This window comes from Ursus maritimus, unplaced genomic scaffold, assembly GCF_017311325.1.
Source record: "Ursus maritimus isolate PB19 unplaced genomic scaffold, ASM1731132v1 scaffold_35, whole genome shotgun sequence".
Classification (NCBI taxonomy): domain Eukaryota; kingdom Metazoa; phylum Chordata; class Mammalia; order Carnivora; family Ursidae; genus Ursus; species Ursus maritimus.
Genome location: NW_024426119.1, coordinates 15,116,595 through 15,144,453, shown reverse-complemented (window position 1 = coordinate 15,144,453; position 27,859 = coordinate 15,116,595). Strand labels below are relative to the sequence as shown.

The 27,859-nt window shown below is 41.9% G+C and overlaps 1 protein-coding gene across 3 annotated transcripts in view; it reads left to right on the top strand.

Moving 5' to 3' along the window:
* The first annotated feature begins 5,628 nt into the window (after positions 1 to 5,628).
* The window catches only part of FAM81A (family with sequence similarity 81 member A), a 61,826-nt gene continuing 39,595 nt past the window's right edge, over positions 5,629 to 27,859 (top strand). For 2 of the 3 annotated variants that reach the window (XM_008706039.2, XM_008706036.2), the window contains exons 1-2: positions 5,629 to 5,700; positions 6,959 to 7,232. In XM_008706039.2, coding sequence (XP_008704261.1) covers positions 5,654 to 5,700; positions 6,959 to 7,232 — 321 coding nt within the window. In that variant the 5' untranslated portion in view covers positions 5,629 to 5,653. Of the gene's footprint in view, positions 5,730 to 6,958; positions 7,233 to 27,859 lie in introns of all 3 variants that reach the window. The other variant, XM_008706037.1, reaches the window with a different exon arrangement.

Here is a 27,859-nt window from a genome sequence, read left to right as displayed (position 1 = left end):
CCCCTTTCTGGTTGCACATTCCTCCTCTAGTCAGAATATAATTCAGTTGATTAAAGTCAACATTGTGGGATGTCTTCATTTCTGTCATCTGTCCTTGAGATTCATTTATCCAGCAAACATTCGTTGATCATCACTGTGCCAGGTGCTTGGAATAAAGCTGTGGACACTTCAGCTCTTCACGGAGCCCGCAGTATAGGGCCAAAGACTGACCTTGAACCAGTAATCACAAATGTGATGACTGTTTGCCCTGTTTTAGTTGTGAGTGTCAGCAGTATCTTGGATTGTTCTTACAGATCTGCTGATTTCATCCCTTCTCGATTCTTCAGATTTCATTGTCAGAGTCTCACTTTATTTATTTTTAAGATTTTATTTATTTATTTGACAGAGAGAGAGAGCACAGGCAGGTGGAGCCACAGGCAGAGGGAGAGGGAGAAGCAAGCAGGCTCCCCACTAAGCAGGGAGCCCGACATGGGGCTCAGTCGCAGGACCCTGTGATCATGAGGTCATCCCAGCTGAAGGCAGATGCTTAACTGACTGAGCTACCCAGGTGCCCCCAGAGTCTCACTTTAACCTCAATTTTGGAAGTAGGTTGCACTCTGCTCCTCAAACCTTTATACCACCTGCATCATCTCATGAAACAAAGGAAAGGAAAATAGGAGACCAAAAAGTTGAACTAAATCATGATTTAAAGTAACATTTCAGTGTAAATGTTCATCAGTAAGGGGCTGCCTAACAATTTGGTGTATCCGTTCACCGTAATATTATGCAGACATTAAAAATCATGATGTATCTTTATATATTTACATGGAAAGATGTTCGTGATAAAGTGCCAGTTAGAGAATGCAGGGTACACATGGTATAGAGTATGATTTTATTTTTTTCAAAAAGGAAACTGTATCCTGGAGGGAGCTCTTTAAAAAAATGTAAATCGATATATTAACATCAGCAATTTCTGAGTGGTGATTTTCACTTTATTCTTTACACCTTTATGTAGAGCTTAAGTTTTAATATTATATTAAACACAGAAGGCATTTTTCAGTTTAAGAAAAGATGTTTCTTCATACAAAATACGTGTGTTGCAAATTGTTCTTTTCACATATGTGCCTTGCTTCAAAAACAAGTGACAACATTGCTTCACTGTAGCTGTAACCTCAGCATGTGCTGATGCCAGGAGGAATAGCCCCGGCCAAATTAAAGGGTTAAAGCAGATGCCCAGTCATTCCCCCACTAGTCCCACACAGGAAACCATATAATATCTCCTTAAACAAATGAGTACTATTTGCTGAACCATTTATATAAGGTTTTATTTTTAAGAAGAGATGTATTTTCCATCAGACGTGCATTAGCCAGGGAAAGGAGAGGAGCCAGCCCTTCCTGCGAACGTGTGGAGTGCCCTAAGGCCAGTGTGGTGGATTCCCCATACTCCTCCCGTGGGTAACGTCCGGTGAGGAAGAGGCGGAGGCCCTAGGTTCAAATCCCAGCTCCGTTCTTTCCTGGCCACGTGCGGTTGGGCCAGTTGCTGCACATTTCTAAGTCTCTTTCCTCTGGGTAAATGGTGATGATAAGAGCATTCCTTCCCCGATTGAGGATGAATTCAACTAATGCACCTGAGTGTGCTCGGCGAGTGTCTGACACGGGTCAACACTTGGTGAGAGTGAGCAGCTATTCTTGATGCGGTCCCCGGCCCAACAAGCTAAGACCAGCCTGCTAAGATCCCACGGTTGGCGGGGAAGCCAGCAGTCAAATAAGGGTCTTTCTGACCTCACTGCCTGCGCTTTCCATGCTAGGGAAGTGTGCTCGCAGTTACACAAAGCAGGAGTGGGAGAGCCGGGGAGAGCACAGCCTGGAGGAAGGAAAATGGACAGCGGGAACGGGAAGTTAAGAAAACGGAAAGGGCAAAGGAACAGGCAGGGAGAGCCGCGAGGGGTAGGAGAAGGAAGTGGAGAGGCGAGGGGAAGAGTGAGAAAAGCAAGGTGGAGGAGAGCGGAAGGCAGGAGCTCCTCCCCAGGCCCCGCCCTCCCCGGCTGAGCGTCTAGTCCCCAGACTCTTCCCTCTACAGATCCTCCCGCTGCTTGCCTTTCCCGGTCCCAGCCCCCGCCCGGTCACAGCACTGCCCCAGCACTGCCCCAGGACAAAGGCCAAGTCCTGAGCTTGCGTTAGAGCTAAGTTAGAGCACGACTCCCTCCCACCTGTCTTTCTAGACACACCTTCAGCTGTTCTCTGCTCTCTATCCTTCCCCTCTATTTTTAACTATAAGAAAATAGACTTTTTCCCCCTACCACCAGATTACAAGCACTTTATTCATAAAGTGGCCTATTTTTAAAAAAATTCTGACACTCAGCAGAACTTATCAATGCTGTATTTTGATAGTAAACTGAAAAAGTAACTTAATTTTTATACGATTCGTATTTCATTTTTCAGTTAAAATTGTCATTATCAAAATCATGTATCATTTTACATTAAGCGTCATCTTAACTTATTTTTTAAAAGATTTATTTATGTGTTTTGGAGAGTGGGGAGGGGCAGAGGGCGAGGGAGAGGGTATCCAAGCAGACTTCCCACTGAGTGTGGAGCCCAAAGTGGGGGTCTGATCTCACCATCCGGAGATAATGACCTGAGCCAAAATCAAGAGTGGGATGCTTAACCACCTGAGCCACCCAGGTGCCCCCAGTGTCATCTTACTTATAAAAATATAATAAGGATCCTCATAATCTAAATAATTATTTTGGTTTAGATAATAGCATTTCCCTTTACTCATTTGTGAACTCCCAAACTCTATTGCTATATTGCATATTTTGGGCATTGTGATTTTTACTTTTTCTTAATTCTTTCAACTCTTCTCTCCTGGCTTTATCTACCTGTCCCTTCCCCTAACTTCCCCAAATTTTTTAAACTCACAAACTGGGGATTGATATTATAACAGCAAAACCCAGCGCAGCGAGACCAGTATACAACCCAGATCTGGCTAATAATATTGTAGGCCCAGTGGTGCTAGAGCTCAGATTTGTGTGTGTGTGTGTGTGTGTGTGTATTAAAGATTTTATTTATTTATTTATTTGAGAGATGGAGAGAGAGAGAGAGGGAGAGAGAGAGAGAACCAGCAGAGGGAGAGGCAGAGGAAGAGGGAGAAGCAGACTCCCCGCTGAGCAGGGGGCCAGACACGGGGCTCGTTCCCAGGACCCCAGGATCATGACCTGAGCTGAAGGCAGACGCTTACCCACTGAGCCACCCAGGTGCCCCTAGAGCCCAGATTTATAAACATGCAGAAACTGATGACCATAGGCAGGTCAGTCAGAATTGACAATGGGAAGATCTGGAAATGATCTTTGAGAAGTTATTTAACCCAGTGACTTATTTATTTTTAATCCTTATTTCTTTGCGACATAGATCCCATTGTTCTGGCAAAGAATCATGATACCAAGCAAGCAAGCTCACAAACAAATTCCCACCACATTTCATGAAGAGGGCACCAGTTCTGAACAGACCTCAGTGTGTGTTTGTTGTGAACTCATGCCATGTGACATTTCCTGTCCTGGAGAGTGCATAGTGCTTGGTAATGGGTTTGTTACTGAAAAGCAATCTCAGCCAATGAGTGGCGGATAGACTCCTTTTTCAGCAAGTTGATGTGGCTGGGCTTCGGTAGCTCAGGGAGGAAAATTCCAGAGGGATGAAATGACCCTCAAAAAAGGGGATTCCCAAAGTGTCCATTCATTTACAAATATTGTGTTGAGTGGCTCTTTGGGGTGTAGTCTCCATACTAAGAACTATATTTAACTAAAACATTCTCTAATACCTTCATTGCTGCAGTTTCTGATACTGGAATACAAGTCATGCTCCCATTAACAGACATGTACAGAGTCTTCTAGGTCAGCTCTATGTCTGTTACGATTTGAAATGTGCCCTGAAGGAGCATATAGTTTAGTAGGGGAGACGGACCATTAAGCAGCTAAAAATAATAGAGTGTGATAAGTGGTATAAAAACATATCGAATAGAGTGCTGAAGAAATACAAACGAGGGAGCCATTTTATTGACTTGAAGGGCAGGTGAGGCCTTAAAGGATGAATAGGAGTTTTCTAGGCAGGCAGGGAGATGCTGTTTCCCATAGAGCTCACAGACGCAGGTGTGAAGGCAGAAGAGTTCATGACATATTCAAGGACAGTGGTGGGTGGAGTGGCAGTGGGGAGGGCTGGCATTGGCTGGAGGGGCACCGTATGGGGCTGGAAGAATGGGCTGGGCCAGAGTGTGCTGAGAGCGTAGAAAGTAGAGGTGATGTTGGAGTGTTGAGGAAAGAAGGTGTGGAACAATCTCTCTGTTTGCTACGTTGGGAAATTCTCCTCATTTTCATTAGTTCCTGTCTGACCTAGCTGCTACCCAGGAGAAAGTAAGACCTCTCCTTTTTGCCTCCCTGGGTGTTTTTGTTCTTAGCCGTTTATCCCATTGTCTCATGGTTGGCTTGGATATCTATCTTTCTCTGTAGGCTGTGAAGTCCCTGAGGGGTCGGGATTTTGTCACATATATTTAGGTTAGTCAGCTGCATCACAGATGCCAGATAAATGTTTCTTCGATTGGGCTACTCCATAGATTAATATCTCAACTAAGGTATATTACAACTTTAAAATGGTGAAGATTCTATGATTCTAAATCTTAACATTTTCCACACTGGCCTAATTTCATGTAGTCTAAATGACAGAGATGATTATCTTAAGAACTGAAGAACTCCTTTGGCATCATAACTTGTTTGGCATGAATCACTTTTTTTCTTAAATGTAATTTGTTTAAATTCAAAGTTCTTTGTCTAGGAAAATGAAATGTTCACATTTTGAAACTCTAAAAATAACACACTGGAAGAGTTGATGCCAAAACAATGGTTTCAATCAGAAATGCTTTCTGAATCCAGCATCTGACTGAGAACTAATTACTGAATCAGATCACAGTTACTAGGCATTCATTGTTTTAAGGCAATTAACAGCAGTATTGAGAAACCTAAGTAATGAAATATTTTAAAAACCTTCCAGTTTTGCTCAAATTTCTAATGTGTTGGGATGGCCAAATGTTCCTTAAAGGCGAGATATAATATGAGTGGCGATATCTTATAATAAAATTTTAATGGATATCAATCTCATTCTCTTCGTGAGAGAATAGATAGGCTCCCCCAAATCAGAGCCAATTGATCATGTTTCATTTGATTTAAGATTAATTTAGAAATAAGTGATCTTAATTTGCTGTGAAATTTGTTAAATTTGCTGAGATGAGATTTACTAAGGTAGTTTCCTACCTTACATGATTGAATAAAGCCTGTTAAAGAAACTATCTTGTTTCTGTAAGTGGTTTCTCAAGCTTGAAATGCAGTTGTGGGGGGAGGAAACGTCAAGAAAATCCACTTAATGGTCCTCATTGATCTGTCTAGCAAGACTTAGTAGTATTACTTTTGATTTTGCTTGATTCTTTTCTTCTTATTTGGAAACATTTGCTGTTTATTTCATGTATAGGATATAAGACATTTAATACTGTAACGGATCGGCGTGTCAGCATAATTTGTGATCCACTTAGTAACTTAATAATAAGCTTTAGACATCATTTAAATTCCAGATATAAACTGTTAAATAACTTAATGCTTATTTTTTTCAGCAGATGTGAATTATTAAAAAGAAAATGGCCCAACGGAGCACTGCATTTCCTTGTCTCGTCACCGAGGAAAGGTATAATATATGGAAAATATGCATCTAAGGTATACTTTTCCTTTCCACCAATCCCATGAGGGCTGCTAGTGGGTGTGATGGTTATTATAAATGACACCTTGTGGCTGTTATGTTACCCAGGGATGATTTTGTTCAAGGGCAAGAGAAGTACAGTCGTGTCCCTCTCCAGCATCCAGTCTGTAGGATCTGCTCAGGGATAGTGAGAAGTGGAGACTTCATAACGGCCCTACAGTACAGTTGTACTTCTGGTCATTAGGAAACTGCAACTCTGGAGGCCACTAACCCTTTTAAATCAGACGTTGCAAATTGGGGGTCCCTAGACCAGAATTGGCTCATGGAAGCACATTGTTTGGCCTGCATTATCTTAAATACTTTTTAAATGACTTGTTAACATTTAAAAATCAGGTGATTTCACGTACAAGTCTGAATTTCCCACTATTCTTGAAATATGAGATAATCCGGAAAAATAAACCTGCATTCCCAGATGGTCGCTCGTGGATGGAGCAAAACTGTGGCTGCATGTAGTGGAGGAATGCCCTTTCCAGGTCTCCAAAGTCCCCTCCCTGTCATATCATATGTGATGGGCATCGTTCATTTATGTCACCTGCTTGACCCTTGTAGGCATTCGAGTTTGTCGTTATGTTAAAGAACTGCTGTAAGGAGGGCATGTCAGGAGACTTTGTGAATACGCTTGGTCTTTATAGGTTTTTTTTTTTTTTTAAAGATTTATTTATTTTAGAGAGAGAGAAAGCATGCACATATGTGAGCAGTGGGGGGTGAGGGGGGTTGGGGGGTGAAAAGAGAGAAAGAGAGAGAGAGAGAAAGAGAGAAAGAAGAAGACTCCCCACTGAGTGGGGGGCCCAACTCGGGGCTCTTTCTCACAACCCTGAGATCATGACCTGAGGCAAAATCAAGAGTTGAGACGCTTAACCAGCTGAGCCACCCAGGCGTCCCAGTAAGCGTGGTCTCGATAAGCTTAGATTGGAATTGGGCACACCTCAGCAGGCCCAGTTCCACCAGCCTCTTGCTTTTGGAGGTCATGGAGCCTGCTACCAGCACAGTTAAGGCTCTGGGTATGATTGTCTCAAGATGCCCGGCTCGCCAAGAAAACTCTCTGCGGCAGAAACCCTGCCTCAAACCGCATTCAGCTTGTAGGGAGAGATAATTTGCATTTCCTTCTCTGGGGAAGTCTTGAATCTGGCTTTGACAATGACTTTGTCCCAATCAACAACGCTTGCCATGTGGCTTCCTTCCACAGGCGAGTTAGAACCATGCCCCGACACAGCCAGTCCCTGACCATGGCACCCTACTCATCTGTAAGTCTCGTGGAGCAACTGGAAGATAGAATCCTCTGTCACGAGAAAACAACGGCTGCCCTTGTGGAGCACGCCTTCCGGATTAAAGACGACATCGTCAGCAGTTTGCAGAAGATGCAGAACAAAGGGGGCGGTGACCGCTTGGCCAGGCTCTTCTTGGAGGAGCACATCAGGAACATAACTGCTATCGTGAAGCAACTGAATCGGGATATCGAGGTGAGTAAGGTGTGTGAAAGTCAGGGCGGCTGCCTGCCTTCCCGCAGCCCGGCTCCTCCCCGCGAGGGGTCAGCGAGTCTAGTCCCTGCCTCCCAGGCAGTAATGCATTCAGACCAAAGCTTTCTGTCTGTGTGTTCTAGTGATCACCAAGGAAACAGCTTGAGCAAATATCCTAATTAAATTTATTTCAGTATTTGATAGCAGTTACTGTCAGTGTTATTTATGTTTAATCTAAATTTACCTTGCTGACTATTAAATCACTTTGTTTTGTTTGGCTCTCAATGGAGAGAGAGAAGAACTAGTCAGATAGTTTCTCCGTGAAACCCTTCATATTGTTGAAGATAGCTATTAAGCCAATTACTAGGTCAGCCTTTGCTGCTTCAGATTAAATGTTTCTAGGCCATAATGATTATGTATAATACGGTTTATTACTAGAACAATTTAGGGATTTGAATTGCTTCTCAGACTTTCCTTTTATTGCTTTATTTTTTTCTCTGAAATGAGCCCAATAAAAGACTAATATTGTCAAAATTTTTAAGATTTGTAAATTTCCTGCTATTTATTGAACAATCACAGGGACCACACAGTTTCGTTCAGGAGCTTAAGATCATTTAGGGCCTGGGTTTTCATTACTGAACACTGGTAATATCCTTCACCTGTAATTTTTAAATATGTAAGTAAGAGGTATGTGGCTAGATTAAGGAAAACCTTTGTTTCAAGTTGTGGAGATTGTATCTGAGTTATGCTTCCTGAAATTTTCAGTGTCAGATTGTGTTTATTTTTTAATGTCTCTATTGAGGAATGATTTATAGGGCATAAAAATCTACCCAGTGTAAGTATACAATTCAGTATTTTTAGAAAGTTTATAGAAAATTTATAGAATTATAGAATTTTGCAACCATCAGTTGCAGTCACAGAACATTTCCATCACCCTGGAAATTTGTATAGATCTGTGTGCAGTCAATCCCCACTTCTACCCAAGGCCCAAGCAACCACTAATCTACTTTCTGTCTCTAAATGTGTCTTTTCTGGACATTCCATATAAACAGAGTCCTACAATATGAGATCTTTTGCGACTTTTTTCACCTAGCATAGTCTTTCTGAGGTTCAGCCGTGTTCTAGCATGTATCAGTGCAGGCAGACCTCAGAGATATCACAGGTTCGGTTCCAAATCACCACAATAAAGCGAAGATTGCAATAGAGCAAGTCAAATGAATGTTTTGGTTTCCCAGTGCATATAAAAGTTATGTTTACGCTACACTGTAATCTATTAAGTGTACAGTAGCATTATGTCAAGAAAATGTACATACCTTCATTTAAAAACACTTTCTTGGGGGCGCCTGGGTGGTTCAGTCGGTTAAGTGTCTGCCTTCAGCTCAGGTCATGATCTCGGGGTCCTGGAATTGAGCCCCGCATTGGACTCCCTGCTCAGCGGGGAGTCTGCTCATCCCTCTCCCTCTACTCTTCCCCTCCACTCATGCTCTCTCTCTCTCTCTGAAATAAATGAATGAATGGATGAATAACTAACTAACTAACTAACTAAATAAATAAATAAATAAATAAAATCTTAAAAAAAACCCAACAACCCCAAAACCACTTTATTGCTGTTGGGTTCTATGCTGGGCAAGGAGTCTACTTAAAAAAATTAAAAATTAAAATAAATAAATAAATAAATAAATAAATAAATAAATAAAAATACTTCTTTGCTAAAAAATGGTAACCATCATCGGAGCTTCCAGTGAGTTGTGATCGTTTTGCTGCTGGAGGGAGGGTCTTGCCTCGGTGTGGATGGCCACTGACTGATCAGGGTGGTGGTGGCCGAAGTTGGGGTGGCTGTGACAAGTTCTTAACATAAGACAATAATAAAGTTTGCTGCATTAATTGGTTCTTGTTTCATGAACAGTTTCTCTATACATACGATGGTGTTGATACTATTTTACCTACAGTAGAACTTCTTTCAAAAGTTTTATCAACTAGGTTTATGTAATATTCTAAATTTTTTATTGTCATTTCAACAGTCTTCATAGCATCTTCACCAGGAGTAGACTGCATTTCAAGAAACCACCTTCTTTGCTCTTCCATAAGAAGCAGCTCTTCATGCTTTATCATGAGCTTGCAGCAATTCAGTTCCATCTGCAGGCTCCACTTCTAACCCCAGTTATCCTGCTGTTTCCACCACATCTCCAGTAACTTCCCCCCTGAAGTCCTGAACCCCATGAGGGTTACCATCAACTTCTTCCAAACTCCTGCTAATGTTGATATTTTGACCTCCTCCCACGAATCACACATGCTCTTAACAGCACGTAGAATGGTGAATCCTTTCCAGAGGGATTTCCAGAAGGGATCACTATCCATGGTAGCTCTAGCCTTATGAAATGTATTTCTTAAATAATAAGACTTGAAAGTTGAATGTACTCCTTGATCCGTGGACTGTGGCATGGACAGTGTGTGAGCAGGCATGAAAACAACATTCATCTCAGGTATATCTCCATCAGAGCTCTTGAGTGACCAGGGTCACTGTCAGTGAATAGTAATATATTGAAATGAATCTTTCTTTCTGAGCAGCAGGTCTCTACAGTGGGTTCAAAATACTCAATAAACCATGTTGTAAATAGATGTGCTGTTATCCAGCCCTTGTTCCACTGACAGAGAGCACAGGCAGGGTAGGCTTATCACAATTCTTAAGGGCCCTAGGATTTTCATAATGGTAAATGAGCATTGGCCTCAACTGCGAATGACCAGCTGCATTAGCCCCTAAGAAGACAGTCAGCCTGTCCTTTGAAGCCTTGAAACCAGGCATTGGCTTCTACTCACCAGCTATGAAAGTCCGAGATGGCATTTTCTTCCAATATAAGGGTGTTTCATTTACACTGTAAATCTGTTGTTCAGTGTAGTCACCTTCATTAATTATCTTACTAGATCCTTCTGGATAACTTGCTGCAGCCTCTCCATCAGCACTGTTGCTTCACCTTGCATTTTTATATTTTGGAGACAGCTTCCTTCCTTAAACCTCATGAACCAGTCTCTGCTAGCTTCAGACTTTTCTTCTGCGGCCTCCTCACCTCTCAGTCTTCATAGAATTAAAGAGTTAGGGCCTTGCTCCAGATTAGGCTTTGGCTTACGGGAGTGCTGTGGCTGATTTGATCTTCTGTCCAGACCACTAAAACTTTCTCTGTACCAGCAACAAGTGTGTTGGGCTTTCTTATCATTTGTGTGTTCCCTGGAGTAGCACTTGTAATTTCCTTCAAAAGCTTTTCCTTTGTGTTCGCAACTTGGTTAACTGACACCAGAGACCTAGCTTTTAGCCCATCTTGGTTTTCAACATGCCTTCCTTACTGAGCTTAATCATTTCTAGATTTTGATTTAAAGTGAGAGACGTGTGGGGCGCCTGGGTGGCTCAGTTGGTTAAGTGTCTGACTCTTGATTTTGGCTCAGGTCGTGATCTCAGGGTTGTGGGATCCAGCCCCGCATTGGGCTCCACACTCAGCATGGAGCCTGCTTAGGATTCTCTCTCTCCCTCTCCCAATGCCCCTGCCCCTACTTGTGCACATGCTCTCTCTCTCAATTAAATAAGTTTAAAAGAAAATAAAAAATAAAGTAAGAGTTGTGCGACTCTTCCTTTCACTTGAAACCTTAGAGGCCATTGCAGGGTTATTCACTGGCCTATTTCAATATGGTTGTGTCTCAGGGAACAGGGAAGCCCGAGGAGAGGGAGAGAGATGGGGGAATGGCTGGTTGGTGGAACGGTCAGAACACACACACATTTACCGATTAAGTTCACCGTCTAACATGCAGTGTGTGGTGTGCCAAAACAATTATGGTAGTAACATCAAAGGTCACTTTGATGGTGATCACAGATCAGCATAACAAAGGTAATAATCATGAGAAAGTTTGAAATATTGTGAGAATTACCAAAATGTGGCACAGAAACATGAGAAATCCTGTTAGAAAATGGCAGTGATAGACCTGCTGAACACAGGGTGCCACAAATCTTCAGTTTGTAAAAAGAAAAATGCAGTGTCTGGGAAGCACAGTAAAACAAGGTATGCCTTTAGCTTATTTCTTTTTGTTTCTGAGTAATATCCTATTGTATGGATATACCACATCTTCCTTATCTATTCATTAATTGATAGACACTTGGATTATCTCCAGGTTTTAGCTATTGTGAGTAAAGCTGCTATGAATGAACACTTCTGTACAAGCCTGTGTGGACGTGTTTTCATTTCTCTTGGGTAAATTACTAGGAGTGGAATTCCTGAGTCTTAAAGTAAATTTATGTTTAACTTTTTTTTTAAGATTTTATTTATTTATTTGACAGAGAGAGAGTGAGACAGCACAAGCAGGGGGAGCGGCAGAGGGAGAGGGAGAAGCAGGTTCCCTGCTAGGCAGGGAGTCCGATTCGGGGCTTGATCCCAGGACTCTGGGATCATGACCTGAGCCGAAGGCAGACGCTTAACCAACTGAGCCACTCAGGCGCCCTGCTTATGTTTAAAACATAGCCAAATAATTTTCCGAAGTGGCTATACACATCTTACAATCCCATCAGCAACATTTGAGATTTCTTGTTTCTCCACATCCTTATCTACACTTGGTATTATCTCTCTTGGATTATAGTCATTACAGGGGATGTGTAGTGGTATTTCACTGTAGTTTAATTTGCATGTCCCTGATGACTAATGATGCTGAGCACCTTTTCATGTACTTATTGGTCATTTGCATGTCTGCTTTGGTGAAATGTTTACTCAAGTCTTCCCATTTTTTAAAAATTAATTTTTAAATTGTGGTAAGATATTTACCATTTTAGCTATTAAGTATACAATTCAGTGACATTAAGTACGTTCACCGTGTTGTATGCAACCATCACCACAACCCACTTCCAAAACTTTTTAATCATCCCAGACGGAAACATTGTTCCTGTTAAACAGTAACCCCCATTCCACACCCCTCTCAGCCCCTGATAACCTCTATTCTACTTTCTGTCTCTATGAATTTGCCTATCCTAGGTATGCCGTACAAGTGGAATCATATAGTATTTGTTCTTTCGTGTCTGGGTTATTTCACTTAGCTTAATATTGTAGCAGGTATCAGAACCTATTTTTAAATTGGTTATTTGTCTTATTACTGAGTTGTAGAAGTTCTTAAGATAGTCTAGATACAAATCCCTTATCATATATGTGATTTGCAAATATTTTCTCCCATTCTTTGGCTTGTGTTTTCATTTTCCTAATGGTGTCTTTTGAAGTACAACATTTAAAAAATTTTTTTTTGTTTTTTTATTTTTATTTATTTTTAATAATTTTTTATTATGTTAGTCACCATACAGTACATCTCTAGTTTTTGATGCAGTGTTCCATGATTCATTGTTTGCGTATAACACCCAGGGCTCCATGCAATACGCACCTTCCTTAATACCCATCACTGGACTATCCCAATCCCCCATCCCCCTCCCCTCTGAAGCCCTCAGTTTAATGAAGTCCAGCTTACCAGTTTTTTCTTTTATGGTTTGTACTTTTAGTGTTGTGTCTGAAGAATTGTTTGCTTAACCCATGGTCAAAGATTTTCTCCTGTGTGTTCTTCTGAAGTTTTAGTTTTAGTTCTTTAGGTCTGTGATCTCTTTTGATCTAAGTTATTTTTCCCCCATATGGATGCCCAAGGAAAAATTTCCCATTTGTCCCTATACTGAAAATCAATTGACCACAAAATATAAGGGTTCTTTCTGGATTCTGTTGCTCTGTATGACTTTCCTACGCCAATACCCCATTGCCTCAATTAATCTCTAGCTTTACAGTACATTTTGAAATCAGGTACCGTAGGTCCTTCAACTTTGTTTTCCTTTTCAAAATTGTTTTGGCTTTGTAGCTTATTTGCATTTTCATATCAATTTTAGGATCAGCTTGTGGTTTTCTGTAGAAAAGCCTACTGAAAACTTTTTTTGTAATTATATAATTATTTTAATTATTGCATCATCATGAAAAAAATTTAAGTGTGGAAGAGTTCTGTGATAGACATTGATGAAAGTAAATCTCTTTCTTAGTTGCAAGCCTACTGGGGTTTTGATAGAAATTGCTTTGAATGTATAGGCCAATTTGGGGAGAATTGCTATTTTCACCATATTGAGTCATTAGTCATTGCAGAGAACCAACTCTCGGTTTTATTCATTTTTTTCTCTTGCTTTTCTGTTTTCTATTTCATTGATTTCAATTCCATATGATTTCCTTTCTTTCTGCTTACTTTTATTTAGTTTGCTTTTCTTTTTCTAGTTTCTTAAGGTGGATGCTTAGGTAATTGGTTTGAGATCTTTAGTCTTTTCTGATAATGGTGTTTAAAGCTATACAGTGTCCTCTAAGCACTGCTTTAGCTGCTTCCCATGAATTTTTGGTATGTTGTGTTTTTGTTTTTATTCAGTTGAAAATATTTTAAATTTCCACTTGTGATTTTATTTTTGGCTTCTGTGTTATTTACAAGTCTGTTGTTTAATTTCCAGAGGTTTGGGATTTCCCAAAACTTATTTCTATTGTGGAGCTCTAGTATAATTCCATGTGGGCAGAGAACATACTTTTAATATTTTTGATCTCTTTAAATTTATTGAGAGTCTTGTTCTGTCAATTATTCAAGTCTCCAGCTCTTACTGTTGAATTATCTTTTTCTCCTTTCAGTTCTGTTAGTTTTTGCTTCAAGTGTTTTGGGGTTCTGTTGTTCAGAGCATGTACATTCATAATGATATATAGATCTTTTTATCATTATAAGAGGTCTCTCTTTCGGGGCACCTGGGTGGCTCAGTTAAGCATCTGCCTTTGGCTCAGGTCATGATCCCAGGGTCCTGGGATCAAGCCCCGCATTGGGCTCCCTGCTCAGCGGGAAGTCTGCTTCTCTATCTCTCTGCCCCTCCCCCTGCTTGTTTTCTCTCTCTCTCAAATAAATACACAAATCTTAAAAAAAAGTAAAATGTCTTTCTTTATAGTAAAATTTCTTATCTTAAATTCGATTTTGTCTGATATTACTATAGCTATCCCAACTCTTTGATGGCTACTGTGTGCATAGTTAATTTTTTTTTTTTTCTGTGATAATTCTCACCTAGCTTATACCTAAGTGAGGTCCTAGCGTACCACATGGTTACCAGCTTTCACTGTTCACTGAGATTCTCATACCTTTACCAAGGACAAGGTTTCACTTGAAATTGTACCCTAATTAAAATACATTTGTCTTCAGGGTTCTAAAATATCTGTACTGCTTAAGATGTTTAAAGAAAAGGATTATGTGTTTGTTATTCAGGGGATGTAGTGGGTCTTTGTTGTTTTTGTGACTGACAGTATCCACTCCAATTTCTTATCTTTTCTTTCTTTTTTTTCTTTTTTTCTTTTTTCTTTTTTCTTTCTTCCTTCCTTCCTTTCTTCTTCTTCTTCTTCTTCTTCTTCTTCTTCTTCTTCTTCTTCTTCTTCTTCTTCCTTAGAGAGGGGGAGAGGGGAGGGGAGAGGAAGGGGAAGAGGGAGAGAAAGGATCTTTTTTTTTTTTTTTTTAAGATTTTATTTATTTATTTGACAGAGAGAGAGACAGCCAGCGAGAGAGGGAACACAAGCAGGGGGAGTGGGAGAGGAAGAAGCAGGCTGCCCAGCGGAGCAGGGAGCCCGATGCGGGGTTCAATCCCAGGACTCTGGGATCATGACCTGAGCCGAAGGCAGACGCTTAATGACTGAGCCACCCAGGTACCCCTAAGAGAGAGAGAATCTTAAGCAGGCTCCAGGCCCAGCTCAGAGCCTGACATGGTGCTCCATCATGACCATGAGACCATGACCTCAGCTGATGTCAAGAGTCAGGCGCTTAGGGGCGCCTGGGTGGTTCAGTGGTTAGGCATCTGCCTTTGGCTCAGGGCATGATCCCAGGGTGCTGGGATTGAGCCCCACACTGGGCTCTTCTGCTGGGAGCCTGCTTCCTCCTCTGCCACTCCCCCTGCCTGTGTTCCCTCTCTCGCTAACTGTCTTTCTCTCTGTCAATTAAAATAAATAAAATCTTTAAAAAAAAAAAAAGTCAGGTGCTTAACTGACTGAGCCACCCAGGCGCCCCTCCAATTTCTTTTGATTATAGAAACTTGATTTCCTTTTGGTGTTTACCTTTCTTCCATTGGTTTCAGACTGGATGGCTGTTCATCAGGTGCCTTATCACCTTTTTAGCTAGAGAGGATTGGAACCCATAAATTAGGCCAGAGCACTGAGACTCTTACTCCCTGGAACTTGAAACCTGAGCAGAGTGATCCAAGGAATGGAAATGGCTGGAGCGTCTTCCCTGCAGCAGCTGTGCTTGCAGGACACTGGCCAGTGTTCCTGCCGCCTGGACTCTAGGGCACACCTTTTATGTCCCTTTTCAGTCTGGATCCCTGGCTGTCCTGTTGGTCGTGTGCCTCTCTCCCCTAATCTTTCCAATACATTCCATCTTTTCCCCTAAGTTAGCTCAGATTCAGGTTTCCATTGCCTGCCACCAAAGAACTCAAATGGCATCAGAAGGGCATAGGAAGTTTAAAAGATCGCTGTAGAGAATATACGTGTTTTTGGAAGGTGGTGTTGGTATTTAGAATGATCTTTCCAGTTGTTTGTGTGTGTGTGTGCGCTAAAGCAGTTTTATCCCAGACGCTGAATAACTTGCCAACCCCAAGTTGGAGAACACCAACTTAAAGATTTCAATTTTGGAAAGGAGTAGAGATCTAGTAGGGGGCTGATATCTCTGCTGTAACCAAATCTAGAGAGGGAGATAGATAAAATCAAAGCAGCTGGGGATAAATCATGATTCTCACATTCCCATCCCCTTAACCAATGGCAAAGAAGTGTTTCTTTCTTTCTTTCTTTCTTTCTTTCTTTCTTTCTTTCTTTCTTTCTTTCCTTTCTTTTTTTAAAGATTTTATTTATTTATGTGACAGAGAGACAGCCAGTGAGAGAGGGAACACAAGCAGGGGGAGTGGGAGAGGAAGAAGCAGGCTCCCAGTGGAGGAGCCCGATGTGGGGCTCGATCCCAGAACGCCGGGATCACGCACTGAGCCGAAGGCAGACGCTTAGCGACTGAGCCACCCAGGCACCCCCAAAGAAGTGTTTCATAAACAAACACCCCTATGTTTCATGTCAGAAAATACTGTGACCTCTCCATTCTTTCCATGCCCAGCAGTGCCCCTGGAGGCACTCAGCTAGCTTCCCTTTGCTCATGTGGGTGGTAGGTGGACTGGAGACTGGAGCCAACCTATTCTGGCAGTGCTGTTCTCAGGTAAAAGCATAGAATGTCACTGTGCCCTTCGAAAATCCTGGACTTGGGGCACCTGGCTAGCTCATTCAGTGAAGCGTGTGATTCTTGATCTTGGGGTCATGAGTTCAAGCCCCATTTTGGGCATAGAGCTTATTTAAAAAAATAAATAAAATTTAAAAATTAAAAAAAAACCCCAAAATTTAAAAAACAACAACAAGAAAACCCTGGCCTTAGTTTTTGCTGTCATCGTAAAAGGTGATAGTGCTTTGGCTGCAACTGTGAGGCCAGGGAATAATTTCCTCTTTGGTAGCTGCTCTGTACTAATCCAGTGATCAGAACCATTTTAAAACATATAATTTCCAAGCTCAGTGGAGCCCTCAATGCTATTTAATAGTTTTTTCATTATAGGAAGACCTCCCTGCCAGCTCCTCCTTTGCGTTGAATTCCCTTTCCCTAAAGGTATCCTGGGCACCCAGCTCTGCCACTGTTACCACAGCATTTACTGAATAGGACTGGCATTGTTTACCAGTCTGTTTCCCCAATAGATTGCGAACTCCTCAAAAAGAAAGAAACCTTGTCTGAGTCATCTGTGCATTGTCCAGCATGGCGTTTGGAGCAAAATGCCATGAATGCTTATTAAGTGAATAAATGCCCAATTCATAGTGAAGCCAGTTGCAGATTTGCTGGTAGCAGAAAGAGAAGAAGAGACCCTGAGGTCCTCTGTACTGACTGCAGCCTTCTCAGATGAGGCATCCAAGGCCCAGGGGAGTGAAGGGACTTGTCTGAGATCTCAAGGCCAGGAAGTGGCAGTGCTGAGACTAAACCCAGATTGTTAAAATCCAAAAATATGCTCCTTTTCCTCTTGGAAGCTCTTCTAGAACTCTGATCTTAGGTAGCCAACTCTCAAACGTGACAGGGAGTGCTTTTCAACCATTCTTTGCTTTCTCAGTATCTCTACCCCTTCAGGAAGAATTTCTTCATGAAAGCAGGTAATTCTAGCTTTCGTTCTCACTGCGTTCTCTCCCGCCCCGTCATTCCTTTGATTCGAGTTCATTAAACTGCTTCATTACAGTTACCAGCAGACATCCCTACGAATTCAGTCATCAGTCCTGTAGGCTTTTGCTAATTATTTTTCTTAAGGTGTGTTTTTAAAATGTGATTTTTGAGTGATTTACAATGTAGTGAGTTTTAAATTTCAATTCTGCTGTTTTTCCATCTCAAAACACGTTGTATGTAGTGATTATTCTTGCCTGAACCAGACAGCACTCTTTTCCATTTACATATATTTTTGGATTTGCGGTTTTGCAAATGAAAAGATGATTTCCGTTGTAGAGAGGAAAAACTGAGTAAAATCTGATTCTGATAAAAATGTACTTTGCATGTATGAGCATTTACTTTTTATAACTGGTAATAACTATATATCATTGTGAAGTAACAGAAGGAAGATTGGAAATTTAATAGACTCCAATATGAAACACTAATTATACGGTTTTACATATATTATGAGTCTAAGCATGTTTACCCAAACATAACTAAAATTAGGAGGCTTGATGAGATATCAGAATGGCCACATGGTAGCCAAAATTTGTTAAAGTAAAACCATGGTGTAGATTAAAATTTAAAAAGTACTAAAAGGAAGTCTTTATAAGTAGTGTAAAATCGGGATGGTGGGCATTATGCAAAGACAATATTTGCATATTTAAAGAAAAGAGGTGTGAAGATATTCAAACCGTATTTAAATGATGCGAGAGAGATATTTTTGTCTGTAGATTCTTTTCCTTTTTTTTTTTTTTTTTTTTTTTTAGTAAGCTCTATGCCCAATGTAGACTTGAACTCACAACCCCAAGATCAAGAGTCGCATGCTTTACCGACTGAGCTGTCCGGGTGCCCCTTGTCTTTAAATTCTTTTTTTTTTTTTTTTAAGATTTTTTTTTTTTTTTTTAAGATTTTATCTATTCGACAGAGATAGAGAGAGCCAGCGAGAGAGGGAACACAAGCAGGGGAAGTGGGAGAGGAAGAAGCAGGCTCCCAGCAGAGAAGCCTGATATGGGGCTCGATCCCAGAACACCGGGATCACGCCCTGAGCTGAAGGCAGATGGTAACGACTGAACCACCCAGGCACCCCTTTTTTTAAGATTTTAAAATTTATTTTACAGAGAGGGAGAGAAGGAATGTGGGGAGGAGGGGCAGAGGGAGAGGGAGAATCTCAGGCAGACTCCCCGCTGAGCATTATGCCCTATGTGGGGCTTGATCCCAGGACCCTGAGATCATGACCAGAGCCAAAATCAAGAGTCAGACACTTAACGGACTGAGCCACCCAAGTGCCCCCTTGTCTTCAGCTTCTGAATGAATTTCTTCAGTGAATTGCCTGGTTTTAAAATTATTCTTATTACTGGTTTACATTTGTTTTTCAGTTCAATAAATAAAATCTTACTGGGTATTTGTTTTGTCAAATTCTGTCTCCAAAGATGATTTTGCATCACAAAGCTAAAGCTGTAGTCATCTCAAGATGTAAAGTTCACTCCAGGCTCCTAACAGAACTATTCAAATTGAGACATACTATATCTTGTTAATACTCTACTTGGCAAGTTTACCTTCGTAAGTCTTTATGATTCTGTCACATGGCTCTGACCACAGTACACAGGAAGAAAAGTAAAATGTATTGTCAAACCTTCCAAACAGTGTGATTATTGCCCATATTTTGTCGGCAGATTCCAACGTCAAAACAGATAACTCTTGTGTGCTAGTACACAGTAGGTGCTTGATAAATGTTGAATGAAAGAACTTATTGTTTTAATGCATCCCCACCCATTGTCTCCATTGGCAGTTTGCCTTATGATGTGGACTATGTTATCAATTATTTATTCCTCGGAAACATTCCACAAATAATCGTCATCATTATAAATTTAGAAGAGGTAATGTGGTCCACTATGAATTATACATGTCTAGATTATCTGTACTGTCCTTAATTTAAGCTTTTATCAATCTTTGGAAGCTGACTCCTGATAAGCAGTCCATGGCCCTTTTGTTGGTGATAAGCTTCCCCTTCCATGACACTTGGTTGGCTTTGGAAATGGTTGAGACCCCCATGTCTGCTAAGGGTTTTCACTGTGTCTTTAGACTTTGGGGACCCAGGCAGTGGGGTCTGCTACATTGCTGGTTGGAATCTACAGACCTACTCCTGGTTTCCATGTGCTCAGGCTTCATAATGTCTGTCTGGCTTGGGGTGGCTTTGACCTAGTTAGGTTGTGGGAAACTGTGTCACGCCCTCACTTATTGACTCAATTATACATAATTTCCTAGTTTAATAGTCTGCAAATGGGCTGTTGGAGAGTTTTCTGAACTCAAGTGATAGTGCAGAGTTGGACCTTATTAGCATGTCACAGCAAAGGTGTGGACAGTCATGTTGACGTATAGCTGGGGCACAGATGGGAAGTGGGTTCAATGTGCATCTAGCACAGTCAGCAAAGAGAGTCTCGGCTGCCAGACTTCATATATTTTACCTAAACAAGGAATTTCAGCCTGCAGCTGTGATCTTGTCCCACTGGAACAGGTTTATCAGCAGAGGGACTTTGGCGTTATCATCTGTATTAGTCAGGGTTCTCCAGAGAAACAGATCCAATAGGTTATTTATTTATTTATTTATTATAAGGTATTGACTCGCATGATTATGGAGACTGAGAAGTCCTATCATCTCCCATCTGCAGGCTGGAGACCCAGGAAAGCCAGCGGTCTAGTCTGAGGCCTGGAGCCAGAGAGCTGATAGTGTAGACTTTAGTCCAAGTCTGAAGATCTGAGCACCAGAAGTGCTGAGGGCAGGAGAAGACGGATGTCCCAGCTCAGGCAGAATGAGAATGCCACCTTGTTCCTCCTTTCTTTTCTACCATGGCTCTCAAAGAATTGGGTAGTGCCTACCCACTTTGGAAAGGACATCTATCAGTTCAAATGCTGATCATTTCTGGAAACGCCCTCACAGACACACCCAGCAATAATGCTTAACCACTTATCTGGGCATCCCTTGGCTCCGTCAAGCTGACACATAATTAACCATCCCATTATCAAAATTCATTTTGTTTTAAGTCTACCCACTAGCTGTGGCTTGTCATGTGACTTGACTCTAGAGGGAGAAAACAGTGAATGAATGCAATTGAGCATTTGTTGATAGAGGTTTTTCAGTGTAGAGTAACAAATTGGTGTTCTGCTGCCTGCCCTTGTCACTAATACATTTAAGCTTGTCCCAGGCCGTCTTCGAGGGCCTGATCACCTCTGGACACTGGCTAAATACAATCTCTGAGACTAGAATGTGGGAGACCAAGTCCTAGAACATGGAACTAAGTTCATTGGTCTCTGTTGGGAGCCAGGCATTGTTAGGAGCACTGGGGCTACAGTAGTGACTAGACATGCAAGGCCCTTGCTCTTAGGCTTGCTGCATTCTAGTAGGGTTTGCAGCCAGTAAACACTAAGTAACCAAGGTAATTTCAGCCTCAGTCCGGTGGTCTGGTAAGATAGCATTGAGAGTGACTGTGGGGCTTTTTCAGGAAGAGGGTGGGTTAGGTAACATGTGAACTGAGACTTGAGTGACAGAAGGGGCCAGACAAGCCAAGGTGGTGGTGTGGGGGGAGGAGCCACACAGGGCAGGGAACATTCCAGAAAGAGGAAGCTGCAGATTCCAAGATCATAAACAGAAAGAAGCTTGGCCTATTTGGGAGCAGAAAAAGGACCAATGGGATTGGAGTATCATGGAATGAGTGGGGCAGGTGGATGGGGTGTGTGGGAATAGGACCAGATCTTTAGCCTTGGAAGTTATGATGGGAAGTTTGGAGTTTGGAAATGGGAAGCCATTATCTAATTTTAAGCAAAGGAACTTAATTCAGACACTTGGTTCTAGGGATACATTAGTGAATAAAACAGCTAAAAACCCATGCCCTCCTGTTGCTTACAGACTGATTTTTGTTTCAAAAAGATCACTCTGGCTACTACATGGGGAAAGGGTTATAGGGGAGGAACAAAAATGGAGGCAGGGAAATGGGTTGGGGGCTGCCGTGGCGGTACAGGGGCAAGATGATTAGGATGAGGGGAGTCACGGTGGAGATGGGAATTGGATGGGTTCTGGATGTGTTTCTGAGGTAGACCTGACAGAACTTTTGGCACGTTGAAGGCAGTGTGACTTCGTTTAGGACTTGGCAAATTTTAGGGACCCCTTGAATGTCCATATGGAAATGCCAGGAAGGCAGTTTGATATGAGGCTGGAACTCTGAGAAGTTTTAAGTCCTGTTGTGAAGATGAAAAAGCCATGTGGGAGATACTATCTTATGAGGCCCTGCCCTGTTGTTGTTGGGCCTTTCCCCAGGTGATACTGGAGTTTCACTTTCCTTTCCATGTCCTCACAAATTTGGGAAAAGTTGGAGAAGGAGAAACAGGCAGAGCTGTTTCTGTCCAGGCCAATCCTAGGCAATACTAACTTGTCTGGGGGGGGCGAGGTCCGGGGTGGGCTTGGGGTTGGGCATGGGTCCATATTACCTTTGCGTACACAGCGTGGTATAGCGCTGTGGGATTCATACCCGAGCGCCGTTTCCTACGGTCTTTGGGAAGGGAGATTTTGAAAGATAGGTCATACCTTAGAAAAAATAAATGAAGATTTGGGTTGTCACTTTTTCCAAGTGTGTCTTTGCTCTGTGAAACAGTATTGTATGGTTTTAGGCCATGCACTTACCGCTCTGTAGTCTGCTGCCACAGCCGAGTTCCCTCCCCGAAGGCAGGCCTGGGGCACAGCGCGTGATGGGCATGCAGAAAATCGTTCCTTGAGTTGAAGTGACAATAATGGAGTGTCTATGATAGAGTGCGATGTAACCTTTTTAAAGTAAACACATCGCTTTGATACATTGCTCCAAAATGACAGATTAGGGAAGATTACTGGCTGTACAGGGGGTTTGTTTTTCCAAGGCTTCATCAGAGAATTCTCTGATACCTTCTGTTTTCACATAACTTTTCAGTAATATGAATATTGCATTAAGTTTTGATGTAATTCTTTTCTGTATTATTCAAAGAAAACACTTATAATACAATATCTTATTCATCTGCTTAAGAATTCTGAAAGTTAAATGGGATTTTCTTATTTGTAAGCATTAAAACACACACATTCACACACATTTTTTTCTGGTTATAAAAATAACGTAAGGTCTTTGTGGAAAATACAAAAAAAGGAGGAAGCAAACATAATCCCCCTCTAGAGAGTAGCAAAACATTAATACTCTAGTATTATTTTATGTGTATCTTATACATAGCGGGAATCATGCTGTATATTTATTTTGTACCCTTTCTTTTTGCTTGATATTAAATTGTACACATTTTCTCTTAATTTTAAAAGCTCTCCACGAACTTCTAACTGGTTGTGTAATAATGTATAGATACCTTGGAAAATACTGGGTATATCTTACTAGGAAGATATCTTTGTGTATACATTTTTGTCAGTTTTGTTATTATGTCCCTTAAGATTAATTTCAAGAGCTAGGGTTACTGGATCAAAGGGTATGAACATTGTGAATATATTTTGATGGCTCACGTCCCAGAAAGATGTATCAGGAAGGGCCAACTATACATCTTTAATTTTGACATACATTTTAGTATTATAAATTAAAAATATTTGCTTTTTTAATAAAAGAAAATGGTATGCTTTTTTACATTTTCCATAGTCTTTATTAGAGGAAGTTTAAGTTCACAGCAAAACTGAGCAGAAAGCAGAGTTCCCAGACTCCCTCTCCCCATACCTACAGAGCATCCCCCATTATCAACACACCACAGTGATGCATTATCATGGTATGACTTTCAGTTTCCGTTTCTTTGCTTACTAGAAAGATTGAACCTTTTAAAAACTGTGTTGTTTAATTATTTTTAACACCCCCTTTTGTGGGTTGCTGTTCTTAGTGATTTCTTGACTGAGAGACAACTCAGATGAAATAAGATTGGTTATAGCTTTTGTCATTTCTACAGCGTCTGATTCAGTGTTCCTCTAGGGGTCTGTGGGCCTTGAACTTCTGCCTTTCTGGGCCCGTACTCTAGCTTTGGCTCTCTGGGGGTGGAGCCCAGGGATTTGTGTATTTAACAAGCCACCTGGGGTTTCTTATGAACCTTAAAGACGCTTAAGAAACCCTGGTCTTCAGCCTTATAATAAACAAAGATTTGAAACATTACATATAAAAAGTACGTACTACACTCTATAAACTATAAGGAATAAGCGTTACTTCCTATGAAAGGGAACACCAGCGCCTTCTCATCAGTGGGAGAGTGTCAGCACCAGATTAGTCAGATCTGAAGTTTTCTTACAAGGATGTGTTCAGATGACTAACGTTTTGTCATTCACAGGTATTGTAGCTGGTTTGCATTCTTCTTAATAGAGCTTTCTTCATTCAGAAAAAGCTGGAAACTATAGCAAATAACAGATAGGTCTAGCAGTTCCAAATTCCTTTCAGTGAAATATTTGTTTTACTGTCACTCCCCTCTATACTGGCTCCAACCGGGTTTCCAATAAGGAAAACACAAAGGCTTCACATTGCTTATTTCTGCTTTTTACCAGGGAGTTTGAAAATCCTAAAATAATGTATGTAAGTGCAGTTGTCTGCATACTTAAAAAAGAATAGTTGAGAAAAGGCAGCACAGAAACAAGTTAGGTACATCTGTGTGCAAGTCTGCACGCTGTGCTCTGCGCACCAAAAGTGTGGCTGCCCTCTGTCACCATGCGACGCTCTTACAGTATCATTGACTGTATTCCCAATGCTGTGCCTTTTCTTCTCGTGATGTACTCATTTCATACCTGGAAACCTGTGCCTCCCACTCCCCTTCACCCATTTTTGCCCATCCCAGCCCCCCCGTGGCAACCATGTTTGTTCTTTATTTATGGGCCGATTTCTGCTTTTTATTTGTTTGTTTGCTCATTTGCTTTGTTTTTTCACTGTGAGGACACAGTGAGAGGGAAGGCAGACAGCCATCTGCAAGCCAGGGGGAACCCCCCCCCAAAACAGACCATGCTGGCACCCTGATCACAGACTTCCCAGCCTTAGAACTTCGAGAAATAGATGTTTGTTGTTCATGAGCCACTCAGTCTGGCATTTTGTTCTCGTAGCCCCAGCTGCCTAAGACAGGATGCTTAGGAGATCTGGGTACAGCATAAAATTTCTCCCTTGAACTTAAATTTTTAAAACTCAGGGGATGAGCTAGAGGCAAGGATGATTACTTTCGTGAATTGACTTAGTTGCCCACGAGGCAAAGTGGAAGAGATGCTGGAACATCAGAGCCAAATATGAAGAGAGAGAAACCATGAGGGGAAAGATAGAAGACTCGGGGGACAGATCTAGGGCATGTGAACAACTGGAATTCCAGAAGGAGACACACAGATGGAGAAGAAACAATAGCTACATAGAAGAATAACCTGAGACTACAGGTTGAAAATTTCACTGAGTTCCAGGTAGAACTGAAATAAAAAAAAAAAAAATCTGATAAAACTGAATTCCAAAATAGAGGAACAAAATCTTGCAAGCTTGTAGGTATAAAGAGCCAAGAAACGTACAGAGGAACAAGCACCAGACCTATCAGTCTCGAAGTTGATTGGGAGGAAAGGCCTTGAAGTCAAGAATTCCATACCCTTTTCAGTTGATCCCCACCCTTCAGGGTGAGGGAAGGAGAGTTATCGACATGGCAGGGATTCAGAGTTTTCATCCAAGCGCCTGATTTGAGGAAAGTGTTAGGGAGTCTACACAGGGACCCTGAGAGAGGGGAAAATGAAAAGGAGAAGCACAAAGGTAGTCAGTGATCCGTAAAACAAGACCTATAGTATTTCATGTAAGTGGCTATTGAAGGATGCCTGGGACTGGGTAACAGAAGCACTGAAAAAAGGAGAAAAAATTATTGAAATAGAAGCGACATTTTATAAGCAAAATTCTAATTATAACCCAACTAGAAGTCCCAAGTTATTTTAGCAAAGCCTAGTTGGGGTGAGGGAAGAAAAGTAAAATCCTTTCCAGTAAGCCATCTGGGTTGGAGGGTGAAGGAGGGAGGGCATGAGGGGCACTGAGTGTCTCTTGCAGAGGAGAGGGGAGCCTCTCAGGATCAGAGCCTGGAGTAGATGTGTGTGGTTATGGATGTGGGGAAGGGAAAGGAGCCATTCACGTAATGGCAATGGCCAGGAACATTCCCCAGTTCACAAGGGGAGGGAGGACGATGAATGGAAACCTGATTAAAGGGGTCAAAATTAGGAAAAGGAGCGTGGAACCAACCTAAATTGTCTATACGAAGCGAGATGAAAGGTCAAATGGAAACACAGAGGGCAGTGTCATGAGGGACAGCACCATCTGTGGAGCCAGGGTCCCTAGTTCAAAGCCCAGCTCAGTTCCTTAGTAACTGTGGCTTTGGGCAAGCTACTTAGTATCTTAGAGAGTTCACCTCCTGTGAGATGGAGATAATAATAGTACCCGCTTCAGAGGGTACATGTGAGGATTACATAGGTTAGCATACCTACAGCATGCCTGGCATCCAGCTAGACCAGGCAGGGGTTTGCTCTGTCATTAATAGAGCGTGGTCACCACGCTAACGTTAGGCGAGAAGAAGCAACATTAAAAGCTCTGCATCAGAAGAGAAGGTTATGGTGTAATGGTTATGCCCACTTTTATGACAGCTCTGTATGTGCCAACTAAGACGGCAGCTAAATCCCTAAAGTGGAAAGTGTTAAAAATGTAAGGAGAACTTGATGAAAATATTTTACAAGGGGAGAATTCATAAAACGGCTTTCACAGACGGAGAGATCTACCAAAAATAAATAAGAGCTGGAGAGCGTGGATAACGGAATCAGCAAACTCAATCTAACAGACAATATTGAACCTTTTGTTCCTCCAGCAGTTTTTTGCATGGAACATTTAATAAACAGATGCCACAAAGCAAACCCTAATACATTCAAAAAATTAAATATATCACAGAATGTATTTGTGATCCTAAGCCAGTAAGGTGGAAATAAATAAGAAAAATGACCAAAAACTTGACTGCTTGAAAATGAAAAAACACAACTCTAACTGATCCATAGATACCTCAATATCCTTAGATCAAAGAGGAATTCAGAACTGAAAACCATAAAAAGGAAAGCACTTCACACCCAGCCTATCGACGCAGCAAATACTGTTGTAAATCAAGTCTTCATCATGGAGGAGACATAATGTAGTTAAAGGAACTCAACGCTCATCTTTTTTTTTTTTTTAAAGATTTTATTTATTTATTTGACACAGAGAGAGACAGCCAGCGAGAGAGGGAACACAAGCAGGGGGAGTGGGAGAGGAAGAAGCAGGCTCATAGCGGAGGAGCCTGATGTGGGGCTCGATCCCACAACGCCGGGATCACGCCCTGAGCTGAAGGCAGACGCTTAACCGCTGTGCCACCCAGGCGCCCCTCAACGCTCATCTTTTAAAATTACTAAAGGAGTGAGTAAAACCAAAAGGAAGCAAGAAGACTGTAAAAATATGAAGCTGACATTAATCAAATAGATGAAAATGTTTAAGCGCTTGAACAGGGAAAGATATAAGAAATCACGCGCTTTTTCTTTGCAAAGGGGAGGGAAGGTGGTGGTGGTGAGGGCCGTGCAAAGGACAGAATAAAGGTGGAGAAGGGGAGGGCAGAAGGAAGGCATGTAGGGAAGAGTAAGGAAATGGAAGAAACGTCCGATGTAGCCTTGTGCTTTTGAGTGGTCTCCCGTGACCTAGGACTCAGGTTCTCCGGTCTCTCTGTCCGTCCGTCTGTCTGTCATGTTTCAGCTCACCCTCTTTCCTGCTTTGAGCAGGCAGCATGGCAGCGGGGTTACAGTGTACGGTTCCGGAGCCAGGCTGCTGGGTCGGTTCTGGCTGGTCACTTGCCGTCCATGTGACTTTGGGTGTATCCTATGAGCCGCTCGTGCCTCAATCCTGGCCTGTAACCCGAGAGCATGGACTGGATTTGGCGCCTGGCGGTGTGCAGTGCAGCACCAGCCTCCTCTATCCGGTACATGCTCAGTAAACACCAGGGGTGTCCTCACCCTCCCCACCTCCATCCATCCTTAGAGGATTTCCCAGGAAGGATGCTCCACGGGGTCATGCTTCCGCCGGGCCACCTGATCTTCAAGCAGTTTAATGCCTTTCTAAGAGACGCCATTCTGCCTTTCCAGCGTAAACACTGTTCTCAGATAAGCACTAGAAGATCAGCATTTGCTGTCTTCACTGTATGCTGGGCATTGTAAGTGCTTCCCATGCGTTCTCTCATGTGACATTCACAGTGCCCTGAGAGTACAGTCACCGTTACTATGAACAGATGAGGAGAAGGAAGCTAAGAGAACTTACGCACTTGCCCAGGATCACACAGCTAGAGGAACTGAATTTGGACCTGTTTGTCTG